The sequence below is a fragment of the Mus caroli genome, unplaced genomic scaffold (assembly GCF_978045245.1).
Source record: "Mus caroli unplaced genomic scaffold, Mus_caroli_1 scaffold_9, whole genome shotgun sequence".
Classification (NCBI taxonomy): domain Eukaryota; kingdom Metazoa; phylum Chordata; class Mammalia; order Rodentia; family Muridae; genus Mus; species Mus caroli.
Window position 1 is genome coordinate 24,787,931 of NW_028227264.1, and position 18,197 is coordinate 24,806,127.

At 36.2% G+C, this 18,197-nt stretch overlaps 1 protein-coding gene across 4 annotated transcripts in view; it reads right to left on the reverse strand.

The window, feature by feature from the left end:
* The window catches only part of Lama2 (laminin subunit alpha 2), a 621,901-nt gene that overhangs the window by 261,126 nt on the left and 342,578 nt on the right, over positions 1-18,197 (reverse strand). For all 4 annotated transcript variants that reach the window (XM_085842707.1, XM_085842706.1, XM_085842705.1 and 1 more), the window contains exon 15: positions 7,102-7,213. In XM_085842707.1, the coding sequence (XP_085698833.1) occupies positions 7,102-7,213 (112 nt within the window). The remainder of the gene's footprint in view (positions 1-7,101; positions 7,214-18,197) is intronic.

Consider the following 18,197-nt stretch of genomic DNA (forward strand, 5'->3'; position numbering starts at 1 on the left):
AACATTACTACCCTCCTATTACCCCTGACACCGGGGATTGTACTGACCTGACTGTTATTGGCGGGTATGGGATTAGAGGAAGCATTAGCTTGGTGTCTCTTCTGAAATGGTAAAATAAGGCACAGATCTAAAGAATTGAAATATGACAGTCTCAAAGAAAAAAAGCACAAACAAGAAAACAGAAGGAAGGGTCCTGAGAAAAGCAGCCAGCATGAAAGGAGCCATAGAGAATCTTAGGCCAACAAAGTACACAATGTCAACACAGAGTGGTTCTTGGCACAGGCTACCTCCCCCCCCCCCCAACCCATACTGACTGCCCCTAATGCTGATACTTACATAAAATCTTTGGAATCATTTGGAAGACATATCCGTCTCCCCATGTTTCACTTGAAAACATACCCAGTGACTTGTACATGTTCAGAATTCATATATTCCATCTTTGATTTCACCTGTATGTTATGCTTTCTCAAATTTATATAAAATAGACTATGACTGATTTAGCATACATTGCCTTGCTATTTCATTTATGTTATTTGACTGTAAGTATGCTTATATTCACCACTGGTACTTTTTAATTTGAAGCAAAATTATTTGGAAACATAAAACCAATTACAGTGGGATATTTGCATGGCAGGTTTTACTTTTGGATAAGCACCCCATAGCTTCTCTCCTTGTTCTTTATATTGCCTTAGAGTGTGGACTTCCATTGACGAGAGAAGATGTAAAAAATGTGCAAATATTGCTGCCCTCTGGATATTTATGCTACCCTGAGTTTGAAATTGCATCTTGTAAGTTATTTTCTGTTTCTGGACAGTTGAGTATACCATTATATGTCAAAACAGATCCTGTTGTTGGAAGGAAATGGAAACTAGAGAAAACCACTGAAGTAATAAACTATATAGAACTATGCTGTGTCATGTTGAAAATGATTCTTTTACCTCAGGATGTGAGGAGCCTTCTTCTATTTGAACAACAATAACAAACATATGAAAAAGATAGACTGATATTTCTTATCTGAGAAGAAAATAAATCTTTTTTCCTCTTAATTTGAGCGGTACAGACACAATGGTTCTAATTTCTTTTCTCTTTTCAGTACATTTTTCTCTGTTTCAATACAAATGATTCTTTCTCTAACATATTTTTTCAAGACCTTTAAGCCGACACTATTCAGATGGAGGTAAAGATGTTGACAAAGAGATGTGATTTATTTTTGTCAAATCAGGTCCTCAGGGTCTGTTCTTTAACACGTTTTAAAAACATAGTACTGAAATGTACTTGAATCAGTCCTCTTTCTAAAACCATTCCAGATACTTATTCTTTCCAGTGGCTTGAATGAATATATGCTCATACACTTGAGTATGCTGTTTCTGTTTTGTGGACCTATTTAGGGAGGATTCAGAGGTGTGGCTTTCCTTGAGGAGGTAAGCTACTGAGGAGAGTCGGCTTTGGCATATCACAAGACTATGATCAATTCACAACATGACCTCTATTTCCTGTTTGCAAATCAAGATGTGAGCTCTGAGCTGTTCCTACCAACATGTTGGCGTTTCTATCATAGCCTATAACCCTCTGAAACTGTTAGTGGGATGCTTTCTTCTGTACGTTCTTTTGTACATTGTATCTTTGTACAGCAACAGAAAAGAAACTGATGTACCCTTTCCTTAGCCATGGAATTTATATTACTACTCACAGAAAAATTAAAGCCATTATACTCATCTTTCTACCTATAAACCAACTAACACCAAAATATATAGCCACACCTCTCTGCCTATGCCCCCTCTGAAATAATAGGAATTGGGAGAGCAAAGTATTCTAAAAGAGTATTATTTCACTCAGAATCTAGACCCAGTTTATATTTTTACAACAGCCTTTTCCTCAAGTTTTTTTTAATTGAATAATTACTATCCTTGTGAAAATATGGTCTATTGTCTCCAGGTAAAATTATCACATAAGACAGAAATAGCAAAATCACCCTCATAATGTGCAACTGACTTGTTTCTAGTAAAACTGAATACCCTTTTCGCCTCAATGATCTTGCACACTTCACTCCATTTTTACATCTACTCAAGCAAAATTGATTTTGCTCTTGCCTAAAAGTTCAAGGTAGCCAATTAAAATCCTACAACTCTATTCTATTTCAGCCATCATCGTTGTCATGTAACCAGGTGAGTCCTCTCTTCCTCAATTGCTTCTTTCTCCAACTCTAAGCCATCACACTCTCACAAAGTTCTATCCTTTCTCTCTGTCATTCTTCCTACTAGGATTCAATGGATTGTTATCATAAGACCTCTGCACATTACGCTTTATCTTAATCTTCATGTTCTTTCTTGAATAATTTATTTGGTGACTTGGCTCCAAACACTCAGCAATCCATAGAAATGTGCTCATTCTAATTAGACACTGACATGGGCCTCAGAGACTGTCCAAAGAGACTTATTTCTCAAAGTGACTCTTAATTTTTCTCTTTCACCAATCAAAATATCCCTTTCCAAATCTTCTCCATTTCAGCTGATGGCATCACATTTTGTCACTTGTCAAATCACAGCCTCTCATTTTTTTTCATGACATTTAAATTAAATCTCAACGGCCGCCACAGCCATCTTCCAGTAACTCGCCAAAATGACGAACACAAAGGGAAAGAGGAGAGGCACCCGGTATATGTTCTCTAGGCCTTTTAGGAAACATGGCGTTGTTCCTTTGGCCACATACATGCGAATCTACAAGAAGGGTGATATTGTAGACATCAAGGGAATGGGCACTGTTCAAAAAGGAATGCCCCATAAGTGCTACCACGGCAAAACCGGAAGAGTCTACAATGTCACCCAGCATGCCGTGGGCATCATTGTCAACAAGCAGGTTAAGGGCAAAATTCTAGCCAAGAGGATCAATGTGCGGATTGAGCACATCAAGCACTCAAAGAGCAGGGACAGCTTCCTGAAGCGGGTGAAGGAGAACGACCAGAAGAAAAAGGAAGCCAAAGAGAAGGGCACCTGGGTGCAGCTGAAGCGCCAGCCTGCACCACCCAGAGAAGCACACTTTGTGAGGACTAACGGAAAAGAGCCTGAGCTGTTGGAGCCCATTCCATACGAATTCATGGCCTAATTGTACACAAAGAAATAAAATACCAGCACCAGGAAAAAAATAAATAAATAAATTAAATCTCAAATTCTTATTAGGCAATTCCAGGCTTCTCAAATCATACCATGGGTTACCCTTTCCCCTGTGTATTAAGCTTTGGCTACATTTGCCCACTCATAGCTTAATATCACCACTTCACGGTCTCTTTATATAACAGCTGTGCTTTGGTTCTTCACCATTCAGTTTGACATCACCACAGAAAGCCTATACTGACTTTTTATAACTAGCTCCTCCAGTTTTTGTATATGTACACTCATACATTCATTCACATCACCTTTATTTCAGCTACTTAAATTGTATTTATTTATTTTATATTCTGCTTGTATGTCTGTTACTCATATGTGTGTCTGGTGCCTCAGCAAGCTAGGAGAGGGCACTGTATTCTCTGGGACTTGAGTTACAGATGTTTATGAGCCACCATATGGGAGCTGAGAACATAATCAGCATCACCTGGAAGAAAAGCCAGTACTCTTAATTGCAGATCCGTCTTTTCACCTTCAGTGACATTTTTATACTCAACATCTGTAATACTTAAAACATTTGTGTCTAAGACCTTAATTGTCTCAAATATATATCCTCATCAAAAATTGTCAGTTAAATGAAAATATAAATACATCTGGAATGTAGTTAGTATTAATTCAATTTTATAGAAAAGAAAGCAGTCAGCCTAAAACTTTTATTACTAGCCTATTTCATTTTCACTTCTACATCTATCAGAAAAGCAAATTATAAAATGTTAGGTATGAAATGTTAGAAACTAGCCATAGAAATTCATATGGTATAAAATACAATGAAAGACAAAAAATAATAGAAAAACATTCAGAAGTCAGTGTTCAACATAGAGTAGAAATGTATCTGCCATGAGTCATTAGAGCAAGAGGAATATTTTTGTTATTAGGTATGGATAGCATACAACCTATATTATTATAAGACTTACTAAAATAATCATATAAAATCCTCTAAAGCCCAAAGTACTGTTGTAATACTAGTTTATGATCTTGTTTATTTAAAAGGTTGCTATTCTTCATGAAGAATTGCCACTAGCCGGGCAGTGGTGACGCACGTCTTTAATCCCAACACTTGGGAGGCAGAGGCAGGCAGATTTCTGAGTTCAAGGCTATCCTGGTCTACAAAGTGAGTTCCAGGACATCCAGGGCTACACAGAGAAACCCTGTCTCAAAGAAAAAAAGAAAGAATTGCCACTAATACTTTGCTACTATAGCAGTTTGAAGTAAAATTTGATAATAAAAAATAATCCATCAACTATCATTCAGAATCCACATTGTGACCCCCACCTTAAATAAAAGAGACTGACTTAGTAATAGGGTCATATGATGGGATGTTGACTGTATAAACTGTTGACTTATCAAATTAGTAGTTTACTCAACCATATCCCAGAATATTAGTGATAACAAAATGAGAGTGATTGGCCCTAAGAACTCAGCTCAATGATCAAGGCAAACAAAACCAGTCAAGGTTAGAGATGGAGAATACTTCCTCTGCAGAAGAAAAATTTGATAAAATCTTCAGGGGTTTACAGTGGTTAAATAAAGACAAGGATGTCCAGAGTTTAAACATTCATTGCCCTGACCCAACTAAGTCCTTTTAGCCATTTCAAATAATTATCAATTATTATACTACAAGAAGTTGAAGCTTTTGCTTTCCCTTCTCTATTTTTTCATTATTTCCATGTTTGCATGCTTCTTTCTTCCACTCTATTGCTTCTTAAGTTGTCCATGATACTTTCCCAGACATCTTCGTACACTGAACAGCTCAGGCTTTGAATAATTATTGCCATTACGATATGCACCTCTTACTTACTGCTCCTTTAATTACAGGAGTGCTGTGATTCAATTTCCTAGTGGTATTTGTTTTGTCTAGATACACAGATCACTAGATCTTTAAGGACAGAGATTGCACTGTATACTTATTGTTGTTATATATATATATATATATATGTATGTATATGAATTCATAAAATGTACTAAATATATAACTTATAAAAATATTTCTAAAGGAAAAAGGAAAGAAAGCTTATAATTGAATGAGTCTAAAATATTCAAATGATTTTATACTCAATGGACATTTAGCAAAAATGTTTATAGGAAGAGATGAGAGTAAAGTGGGACTATATTAAAAGCAAAAGGAGAAGAAGAACATTTATTATTCCAACTGAAACAGGAGTTTAAAGCTTCAAAGGGAGCTGCTTCGTTTGAAATTAAAACTGGAAGGCTTGTAATAAAGGAATATCTTATCAAGTACAGCATGTGTTTTATATGTAAAATCAAATTTGAGTTGACAAAACTAATTCATATCCATGACAATTTTTCTCTTATCTCTATAAATTTTGCAAAAGCAAGTACTTCAATGAATTCCAGTTAGTTTCATTTCTAGCTGGGCAAATCTGTACCCAGGTTAAAAGAAAACACATTAGTCACGAACATGGCTTTAAGCTCTGTGTAGTCTCTGGAAGCTTGCATTACTTTAAAGCACATGAGAACCAGCAAAGTTATGCCTCGAGTGTTTCTACAAATGGCATAAGTAGTATTGTAGAGGGGAATATCTCAGAGCACTCAAATGATTCCTTCAAGATACCATCTTAATGAAACTTAAACTCTTATTTATCTACAAGCCATTCCTTCCACCTAGAAAAATCACACACACACACACACACACACACACACACACACACACACACACACAGAGAGAGAGAGAGAGAGAGAGAGAGATTTCAAATAAATCAAGTTTCAAACTACCTAAAACAGAATTAATCTCTTTAAAATTATTCTAAAATGATATACCAAGTTATTAAGAAACATTGCTTTTTAAAATTAGAATTCTAGAACAATAATACAACAAGATCTTAAGCTTCACTCTTTTTCTCATGCTCTTTTACTTCCATACCCTCTTCCCCCTCCATCACTTCTCTCCCCATTACCCTCCCTGTCTCTCTCTGCACTTTTCTGGTCAGCCACTATTCCTCTACCCTCTACTCCTCTACTCTCTCTGTCTGTCTCTGTTTGTCTCTGTCTCTCCCTCTCCCCCTTTCTCTGTCTCTACTACTCCCTCAACTCCCCTACCAATGCCCTAAATAAACTCTATTCCATACTATTAAATTTTTTTTCAAGCTTCAGGTCCCCAGGAGTGGAAAAAAGTTTTCAGGAGCTGTTATTTCTCCCACACACTCTACTCTGGAAGCTTTAAGGATTGAGTGCTTTAGAAGACTGGGCCTTGAATACTTTCTTCAGAAAAAAAGAGAAGGGAAGGATAATAGGGTATAAAAGGGGGAGAGACAGTAGAAATAAACATATGTCCATGTCTTAGTAGAAATAAACTAAAAATATTTGGAATATTTTTTTGCTACCATTAACACCTTGCTGGCTAAAAAGGGAAGAAACACAGAAATCACAGTTACAGTAGGATAAAATACTTCAAAGGGCTCTTTAGCTTTGAAAATACATGGTTATAATCTATTTAAAAGCCATGACCTCTAGGTAGACATTCTAATTACTCCATTAATTTAGCATGGATGAAGGAGGGGTTCCCTAGGCCCTATACCTAACTGAGAAGCTATTGGCAATTGATAGCTGCTAGGAGAGGGAGAATCATTCTTTTCTGAGGTTATGGCTACTCTGGACTAGGCTGTTCATGTTGTATAAGATGGTTCACATCCACACACATATGTGTGACACTCATTGGAATTAGAAAATTACAATCAGCAATCAGAAAGTACACACAAATTAGAAAAAAGAACTCATTGGGAGGTCCCAGTGACCTGTTGGAGGGAAGGAAGGCTAGATATCATCACATTTCATCAAAATCATCTATGAAATTATCAAAGGATTACAATTTTATATAAGTATATAACTTGTCTAGGCAGTCACAGGCCGACATTGTCAAAGCATCCATTTTAGAGCAGTTCATTAGTCACACTGTCTGAAGGATTGATTTTTACAGACTTACTTCACAAGAGCTGCCACTGTACCCGGGTGGACACTGGCAAACTTCCACATCAGTTGCGATACGTCTATCAGTAGGATAAGGGACAGCAGATTCAAGATTGACAGAACTCAGTCTGGGAAGAGAGGAATGACATAGTAAGTATAGAAACTATGAAGTATTTTGAAGCCAGATGGATGGTGATATGCAAATAGCTGTAACAATGTAAATATGAAGGAGTTATTATGTTGAAATAATGCTTCTATAACTTGATTGTTCCATCTTTTATTATAGACTCAATATTGACTACCAATGGACTCTGCATCCATGAATTTAACCAGTGTGGACTGAAAATACTGAGAAAAACACTTGTATTTGTACGAGCATCTACAGACTTTTTTTTTTTTGTCAAATTATGCAAGCTTTCTTTTCTTTTTAAATTATCTTTAATATTTTAAAATACTCTTTATCATTATTTTCTAAATAATGCATAAAAATCTATTTATATAACACTAATCTTATATATTAGGTATTATATATAATGTAGCAATAATTTATGACTATGATTTACATTTAAAGTATCCTATATAGCTTCACATGGAGTCTTGAATAGTTGATCACCCACCAGTGGTGGTGTTTTGGGATGACTGTGCAGTCTCCCACATAGCAGGAGTTAACAGATGTGGAGCCACAGATTTTGTTCTTGAAGATTATAGTTCAACTCTATTTCTGCCTTATGATATTTCTGCTTCCCAACCCACTGGGATTCAACAAACTATACTATATGAAAATGTCTTCAAAACATTTATGTGTTTGAACATACCCTTTAGATGATGGTATTGTTTTTAAAGAGTATAGAATCTGTGGATATTGGGTAACTGGCAGAAAACTATACATGCATGTTTTGAGGATTATAGTTCATCTGTGCTTCTAGCCAAACTTTTTCTGCATCTTAGTCTATGGAGACATAATATACTTGTTCTTAAGTTGTTGTTTCCATCAATCTCAATTATGAGCCAAAATATGCTTCTCCTCTCTTCAGTTGTTGCCGTCAGGAATCCTTTCACAGTGATAAGGAAGCTTTTTAACTCGCTTTAACTTGTCACAGTGTAATCAAAATATGTATTTAGAAAAAATTTCCAAGGCAAAGAAACAGAAATTATTCAAATGGTTAATAAAGAAGTCAAATTACTCTACTTGAAGTCTACATGTCACCTTCTATATATACCATGTATATGTATAACTGTATAGTTATTTATCAAGAAAAACAATGGCTAGAATAATATAAAAAAATCAGCATTTAAAATATAGGAGTATTTTTGCACACTATCAACAACAATCCTGAGAAAGAAATTAGAAAATCAATTTAATTCTAAAAGTATCATGTAATAAATTAATGCAGGAAATAAGTTCTTCTAGAATGAAAATTAGAAAAACAGTGACAGAAATGGAAGAGGAAACAACAACGCTATCTAGAGTTCAATGACTTTATTATCCAGTATTACTGCAAAGTCTAATACATATATATGTTCAATGCAACTTCATTAAAATATTAATATCATTCTTTATGGAGCTAAAAACCAAAAGAGAATTAACAATTCTATAATTTAAAAGGAAATATTAGCGCCCTGTAACACAGAGACTTCAGCAACTCTGGATGAAACACAGTAGCAGATTTCAAAATATTCTGTGGAGCCATAGTGACCTGATGATCAGAACACTGACAATAAATAAATAAATAAATAAATAAATAAATAAATAAATAAATAAATAACTATACGGCCAATGGAATAAGAAAAGAGAGTACAAAAACACATACACAATGCATTTTTTAAAAGGTATCAAAAACATACGTTAGAGCAGAAGAGCTGGCCCTTCCCCTTGCTGGCTGGAGCATTGGGTGAGCTGGCAGGCACAGTGCTGGAGAGCCTGCCCTGGTTGTGTGGTATAGGAGAGTTGTCAGGCTAACCAACTCAGCTTCTAGCCAGGCCCAGATCTGAGTTGACCCACGCCAACATCTACTCCATCTATGAACTGTTGGAATGTGTTAAAGGGCCTGTCCTACAGATCTAAACCTTCAGGATCTCCAAAACAGGAGGCAACATCAGGATAACCAAGTGGAGTCTTGGTGAGAATCTAGTATTGATGGTGTAACAGAAGGCACAAGGCCTTGAACCAGACCAGTGACTCATTGCAATGAACATTTGCAAAGATGTGTGGACAAAAGGGTATGCTGTGGAACATAACGTGACACACTATAGCTTCTAATATGAGATAATTTTGATGCTTTGTGGATTGTTTTCAGTTTTTGTTTTTGATTTTTGTTAGGGAATGTAGCAAGGACACAGGGCAGATTTGAAGAGGTGAGAGATGAGTGGGAGTGGGGTGCATGAAGTAAAACTCACAAAGAATAAAAAAAAGTTAAAATAAAAAATATAAAAATGACAACACCTTCAACAGTGCAGAGAGATCTGTATGCAGATGACCAAACCTGAACTTTATCTCCCTCTCTACACATAACTAAACAAAAAACAAACAGCAAAAACCAAAAAATATTAATGACCAAAGGGGAAAAAAGGCAAAATTGATCAAAGTCATAAATGTAAGAAATCATGAAACTAGTGAAAGAAACTCCAGGTTGGTATAAGTTACACAGAAAAATCATGTCTCAAAAAAAATTCTGTTTAAATAAGACATTGGTAAATGATCAGATCATCAAATAACAATCCCAGTATCACATATGGAATAACTCTCTATAAGCTATTTGTTCAAAGAAGCTCAGGGTATGTCAAACAATACAGGCTACTGTTAATGTCTTCTATTGCCCACCAGAATTAGAACATAAAACCATATTGCTTGGTGGTGCACACCTTTAATCCCAGCACTTGGGAGGCAGAGGCAGGCAGATTTCTGTGTTCGAGGCCAGCCTGGTCTACAGAGTGAGTTCCAGGAGAGCCAGGGCTACACAGAGAAACCCTGTCTCAGAAAAACAAAAAACAAAACAAACAAACAAACAAAAGGACACCAAACACTTGGGTTGTAGGATATTGAGGAATAAGATTGGGTCTGAGCTGAAATTTCCCTTCTGACTTGTTTAAGAGCACTGAACACTGCTATTCAAGTTCTTCGAAAGAAAAAGCCACCAATGGTCCTAGTAATCTGTGAACCCCATGAGGTACAGTAATAACTTAGCTGGAGAAAATAGTGACATGTTGTTACGGGGATAACCAGTAATTAAACTCATTCTAATTGGATTATGTCCAAAATGTCATGACTGGGAGAACATACACCCTAGGGCTGAACTTATTACTACTGTCTTGCTAAATGGTCATGGTGCCAATTTGCCTTCTAAGTTTTGATATTTATACCCACAGATTGGTCTTTTTCTCAACTTTCATCAAAGATGTTTCTTTTTGCAGTGGACATTGGTCAATGCAGAGTCTCAAAACCATTAAAACTGATGAGATTTAGCAACAGTGGAGTCTACCTATATAGGCACCACTCTCTCCCAGGCTTGGGAACTTTGTGAAAGAGAGGGCAGAAAGAAGGTACAAGCTAGAGGTATGCTGTGAATCCTTTACTTGCTGTTATGAATAGAGCAGCTGTAAACATCGATATGCAAGTACCTCTGGGGCAAGATGAAGAATATTTTGGTTAAGTGGCGGTTGAGGAGTAGTACGGTCATGGATCATACGGAGTGGTAGCTGGATCATGTGGTCATGCTGTTTCTAGTGTTTTTAAAAGCCCTACACTGATTTCTACAGTGGCTATACCAGCTTACCTTCCCACTAACTATAAAGACTCCTCATTCTCAATTTGTCACTCATATTTGCCGTCATTTGTTTTCTTGATGTTAAACATCTCAGTGGAATGAGTTGGAATCTAAAGCAGTTTTAATGTCTGCTTTATCTATTGGCTATTTGTATTTCTTCTTTGGAGAACTAAGTGTTCAGATCATTGGTGTGTTTATTTGTTGAAAGTTACATTCTTTTATTTCTTTTCTTTTGTTGCTGTTCATTTTTTCCCTTCCTGATATCTGGATAGACCATTGGAATATGTATTAATTTCTATATAATCCTTGAAGCAGAAAGGGAAATTCAATTGAGTCTTTTAAATAGGTAGATGGCATCTTCTGGGAACTTAGTGACATCTGAAATCTTTAAATGTATATCCACACAGTAAGCACGATTTTTGAGTGCTTTCATTGAACATCTTGGTGAAAGGTCTTATTAACAGGCAGTCTTTATGGTGTTTCTACACAGGGTTTACTTAAAAATAAATCACAAAGTGGAGTTTTTGCACATAAGATAACCCTATACATGAAAGATATACTTTCATGGACATTTCCTTATTTATCTCTTACTGTTTTAGTCTGGGTTCAGTTGGAGAGGGTGCATCTGGCCCTCAGGAAACTGGAGGCCTTGGGGAGTTTGAAGGTCTGGTGTGGTGGGGTTAGGGGAATGGGGATATCCTTGTGGAGATGGGGGGTGGGGTGGAGGTATGGGATGTTGAACGGTTGGAGGGTGGACTGGGAGTGGAATGGAGTCTAGAGTGTAAAATTAAATAAATAAATAAATATTTAAATAAATAAGTATTTAAATAAAATTACATCCCCAAAATAAAATTAGTAAGTTTTTTATTAGTTGAGAATTCCATACCCACATATATTTTGATCAAATACATTCCCCATCCCTTCCTCTTCAGCTCCTCCTCTATTTCCCCAATCCCTTTTCCGTTCTATAAAACAAACAAATTGAAAAAAAAAACAAAAAAAACAAAATGAGTGTGAGTTCTCTTACTGCTTCCTCTACATGCTCAGGTGTAGGGGTATCCACCAGCACATGTGTATAGGGCTATAGAATAGAGTTCTATAGGGCTCTATTCCTGAAGAAAAGCTCTATCTCTTTCCATCTCTCCATCCTTTCCTTCTTCCTTTCATTCCTCTATGAATTGTCAATAATTCCACAGTTAAGGGTAGAACTTCACGAGCTCATCTTTCATTTTAAAGGGTGCAATTATATCATTTAGGATATTCACAATATCATATAGCAGCCACTTCTATCTAGATTTGTGTTTTTCAACCTTTTAAATTCTGTAGCCCTTTAATACAGTTGGTTCTTTATGTTCTGGTGACCTCAACCATAAAATTATTTTAGTTGCTACATCATGACTCTAGTTTTGCTACTTTTATGAATAGTAACGTAAATATCTGAAATGCAGGTGGTCTTAGGTGAATCTTATGAACTTTGGATAAATACATGGATGGATAGTTAAATGTATTAAGAAATAAATGGATGCTTGGATAAATGGTAGACATATTGAGGATTAATTAAAATACACATAAGTTAGGTGAATAGAATACAGTCACATTACATGTGATGTCTAAAATAGCCAATGTCAACAGGTCCATCCATGTTTCAAAAAAAATAATAAAAAGCCATAAGTAAAAGTTAAATTATATATTTGATCTGCTACAGAAAAAAAAATGGGAAAAGGTAAGTTTGGGTTTATAACCAGAAGCCAGAAATGTCCTTAATACATCATGGTGTGTAGGTGCCTAAAATTAATGTACTTTCAAATATTAAGCCTATAATTCTGATCATTAAGAAGCAAATGGTTTCACTGTTGATAAATTAGTTGATTACTGTATAAAAGAGCTTACTAACTAGCAGTTTGATTTATAAAGGCAGATATTTTTCAGGATTTCATTATAAAATTGACATGGAAAACCAAAAGAAAGGAAATGTAGAATGATCATTTGAGTTCTTTAAGGAATAATTTTAAAATGAAGATACAAAACAAAAAATATTTTCAGTGAACTGTCAAGTCTCCTTTGTCTTTTAAACAGCAGATGTTTGTCTCCTTAATCTGTGCAACCATTTTGAGCTGTGAGAAATTTCAACACTAAACCATCTTTCCTTGTAATATTCCACATTAGTATTCACTGAGCAGTCCCAATGTTCATTAAGTTCTGCTGTTTGTTAAATGGGGTTTTAATGCATCTAACAGTTTTAAGTGTTACCCAGGAAGGAGACTGCAGCTTATTTCTTTCCTCCTCAATATGGTCATTTGCTGTTCTTGATACCAGGCTGCATTCATTTAAACACAAAGTGTTGGCAGCAATAAAGTATTGAACATTGAAAATGCATGAACTCTCAAAGCATTATCAAAGATGTCAAGTGCCTGAACTGATTCTCCTTACAATGACTTGAAAATACAGACAAGATGATGGATGGAGAGAGAAGACATGACTACAAGTCATTGTGGAAAATACATGAGTCACATCAGACACTGTCCTGTTAATAAGTTTTTGTTTGATTAAACTTCTCAACAAAGTTGACTAAGTCATGGTAAAACTAAAACCACCAAAACAAGATGAAGCACTGGTATCACTTGCCTTTACTTTTCTACACACATTTTACTTAGTCAGAGACTTTCATTTTATTGAGCTTAAAACATTTAACTTGGGACTAATCAACATAGAAAGATTTTATTGCTAGTAAAGTACTTTATTCTGTTTACATTTGTCAAAACCCAAAGCAGTGATTCAGCATGAGCCTCAAAACTGAGCCTTGCTATATAGGCTTTTGATACCAGCACTTGGAATCAAGGAGGAATACTAAGGTAAGAACAAGGACAGTTCAAGGCTTGCTTGTGCTACAAAGAGTTGGGGCTGCAGAGTCATCCAAGACATCTCAGCAAAACTATGCTTCAAATACAGAACAAGAAGAGAGCTGGGGTTTTAGCTCAGCATTGAAAGGCTGGATGAACATGGGTGAGTCTGAGTTTAACTAATACCACAAGCAGGTCTGGCTACTACTCTTTGGGGATTTTTACAAAGTCACTCTCATTAGAGGTGACTGGTCATTTCTACCTCATTTCTTCTATAGAGGCAACAGAATGACTTAGTGGTCAAAAGGAGCTTCTGGGAGAACAGAATTACTCAACCTCAATTGTATATGTGTGTGTGTGGGGGGGTGTGCATGTGTTATAGGAGGTGTATGTGGTATGTTTGTGGTATGAGATATGTGTATGTCCTGTGTGTGTGTGTGTGTTATCAAGTGCTTTAACTGACTTTTGTTATTATGATTTGAAAAAATATATATACATATAAAGATAAAATTGTGTTTGTGATGTGTGCTATGTGTGTGTCAGGTGTGTGCATGCGTGACATGTGTGTACATTGTGTGTATATATGTGGAAGAGGTCTGTGTGTGTTATATGTATAGCAGTTATGTGTGTGTTGTATGTCTACAGTATCTGTGTATTTGGGTGTGTACGGTATGTTTGTGCATATGTGGGGGAGATACATGTTTGTGTATGGTGCATGTAATGTTTGTGTATATAATCTGCTTGTGTGTGCCAAAAGCATGCATGTGAGCATGCACGAGGTCAGTGTTGGATATCTTTAGCAATATTTCCTCACCTCATTTTTAAAAAGGTGATTTCTCACTCTCTATACCTGTAGTGCTAGATTGACTGTCCACTGCCTCATAGGTACTAATTATCTCCACCTCCAGGGTGTTGGGATTATAGTTGAGAATTGCTGCTAGGGCTCTAAATTCTAGTCCTCATGCTTGTGAGCCAAGCAGTGCATTTACTAAGCAATTTCATCTCCTCAGTTCTTCTCCAAACATTTTGATCTATGTCAAGTAGAAGAAATAAATGATAGATTCTGATGCTACTACAAGCATTTCTAAAAACATGAAATTCTAGTGTAAGATTTCACCTCCTTTTCCTTAGCCATTCAAATACACAAAGTGTTTACTCATATTGCGGTGTACATTATATAATTATAAATATATGCATCTTGCGTCTATTCTGGGTAACCCTTTCTTTGAGTTCATTGCTCCACATTGCATCCCAATGTATGCTGCTAAATCAGATGTTATACAGGCATTGGTCTCTCCCCTCATCTTTAGTCCAGAAATTCAGATATTGCTTCCACCAGTTTACAAGGCTGAGCACTGAGATTTAGGCAGATGAACACGTTTAGGCAGATGCTCAATATGTGTTTGCAGACTGAATGAGTCAAATATTTACAGACACGCGTTAAAGACTCTGGATGAAATGCTTGTGGGCTTAAGCCTTGGCTCTACCTCTCATCAACAGCAGGATGAGAAGTATGTTCTTTAAAAGTCCTGGTGCTCGTTCTCAACATATTTCTTTAAAATATGGACACCTGGATGGTTCATTTCAAATGTGGACAAAGTATGTACCCATCAACTTCATGTCTCTGATTATCAGATGATTTTGCTCTTAAGGCTTTTCCTAGATAATTTATAATACAAACTCTATCAGATTCTATTCAATACAAAACTCCTAAATTCACTACGAAATTCACATAAAAATATCTTGGCTTTAAAAGGATCTGTATGAGGGTGAGTTGAAAAGGCACAATATATCTGAATAAAATTATTTATGAAACTCATGAATATGTATAAGTGCTATATGTCAAATAATAACATTTTCAAGTGGAACTGGAAACATGGCTCATCAGTTAAGAGGCGCTGTGCCAGAGAACCCAGGCTTGATTCCTAGCACCTACAAAGCAGCTCACACCTGCCTAGAACCCCAGCTCCAGGTGAACTACGCCCTCTTCTGGATCCTACAGCACCAGCTGTTCCTATGGTACGTCAAGATACAGAGGGGCAAAGAAATAGGATAATAAATATTTTAAATGTGTATTTTTAAATATTCTGTATTTGTTTGCATTCAGTGAATGCATTTGAAATATTCTCTTGAGAAAGTCTCAATGGAATTGATTCTATCATGGTAGCTACTTCAAATTCTGATAGCTGATCCAGGCCTGTAGAAGGATTTCTAAAAGTTAACCTTTCTTCAGTAATTAGAAGACGAAAAAGTCAGGGTGCTGACCTCCATGTCCTGTTGGAATTTAAGGTTGTTTATTTTCTGGTTGGTGAATAAACCCTAGGAAGTCTTACCACTGGCAGTTCAATGGTCCTGTTCAGGGAAGGTGCAAATCACATGGGTTCCTATTTTGGCCTATTGCATTGCAAATCATATCTTCTGCTCTCAGGAGTTAAGGGAAATGCAATAATATCCAAAGGAGTAAATTGTAGTGAACTACAATAATGTCGATTGTAGGGGCAGAAGGAAGACAGTTTGAGAAGAGTTGTGTGTCTTGTAGGGACTTGGGAAATATTTTGCTTAAGTTAATTGTCAAGGATATTACTAAAGCCAAGAGTTGGATAACTTTAAGGAGAAATACATGCAAGCACTTGATTTATCTTACATTTGTTTATTTTTATATGTGTCTGTGTATGTGTGCTTATACATGAATATATGTACGAATGAGTATATACTTAGAGCCAGAGGTTCATACTGGATGTCTTTTTGGATAGATATCCACTTCACATTCTGAGACATGTCTTTCACTTAAGCCTGAAGTTTATCAAATTTTCTAGCCTAGCTTGCTTTAGGGAACAATCCCGTCTCTACTTCTTAAGTAATAAGATTCCAGGCAAGTCTTCATCCTCATCGGAGATTTATGAGGAAGCTAGGTATCCAAAATGGTACTGATGGCTTGTGTGCTAAGCCACTGTTACATGCCTTCACCTCACCTTCTGAAAAAATAGTGTATATTTATGTTTTCTATTCACCTTACTAAATTAGATCATAAACAGGACATCAATTAGCCATACTGAGTGAATCTTTCAGCATTCTGGATAAGCATGGCAGTAAACAATCATTTGTGGATATGGCAGGATATTTCATATGCTGAATATCTTCAAGCCTACATGATATTTATAGAAAGCATATTCGCCTATAATGAGATTGGTCAGATATAAATACTTCATATGTGTTAGCAGATTTTCTGTTAGAAAAGTATTTTAGCAATTCTCTAATTCCATTCCCAAAGTGACCTTCTGAAGTTGGTGAGGCAATTGTCTTTCTTGTTTCAGAAATGAAGTGAGTGGAGCACAAAGAGGTCAAAGCCATATTCATGTTTACAACTATTAAGTAGCTGTGTCGGAAACAGGAGTCAAAATCCTTGACCCACAGCTCAGTTTCCTATCCAATTCCACCTAACCGTGTAACTGGGCAAACCTAAGCCCATTTTGCTGAGATAACTACCCTTCAGTAGGGCTAAATATGAATTGTTGTTGCAATAGCTTCAATTTCCTTGTGCTTACATAAAAACATACCAACTCAGAAGCCTACTGTGCAACACAAGTTGAAATCAGTTCAAGCAGTGTTTTACAAATATGACTCAATTTATTGGTAGATCAGAGATAAATAAAATATGGCAAGCTTACTGATTCAGGATTCATGCTGACTTTCAGCTCTCCTAGAATGAGCTGGGGCTTCAATCTGACCCTATCTCCACTTCTTGGACAGCAGCACTTCAGAAATAAGGGTGGCAAAAAGCAGTCACCTGCTTGAAAAGCTGCTAAGTCTGTCCACATAGCCACACTCCATGACCACATTCATAAGTTCAGAGAGAACCCCAGAAGGATTTAAATGAAACCAATGCTTTTAACATGGGTAGACTTTGAAATTGTCTGACATAAATCAGGAGGAAGTGTCTTTGAATTAAATTGCCTGAGAAACAATGCAACAACAAGAAATAAGCTCTCCAGCCACTTTTGGTCAATTTGATTGTCATTCACTTTGAAAGCTGAGGACTCATTTCTTTATACTGTTTAAACATCATGACAATCTCTATTTACTAAACAGGAAAAACATAATTAATTCCTAAGTACTGCCTCTCATCTTTATAGCACGTTAGCCCAGCTTCTAGCAGAATTGCCTATGCAAAAGAGGTACATTGTTTGGCAATGATTTTGTTTATGAATCTGCAGCTCCCTCCTTTGGGAAATGATAATGATGATTGGAATTTGCTAAAATATTACAAGTGGAAGACAGCTCGGCAGCACTAGCAAATAATTATGGTAGAATCTGCTACTGAAAATTCCAGAGTAAGAACTATGGCTCTGAATAAAGGTATATCAGTTGTCCATGTGGCATCTAACTTAGTCTTCCAACTTAATCTGATTGAGAGTGAAGGTGCAATGATATTTTGCCTTACTAACTAGATTTTTAAAAAGTAGGAAAATCATATTCCAATATGTATGAAACGAAATTTTTATCCGACA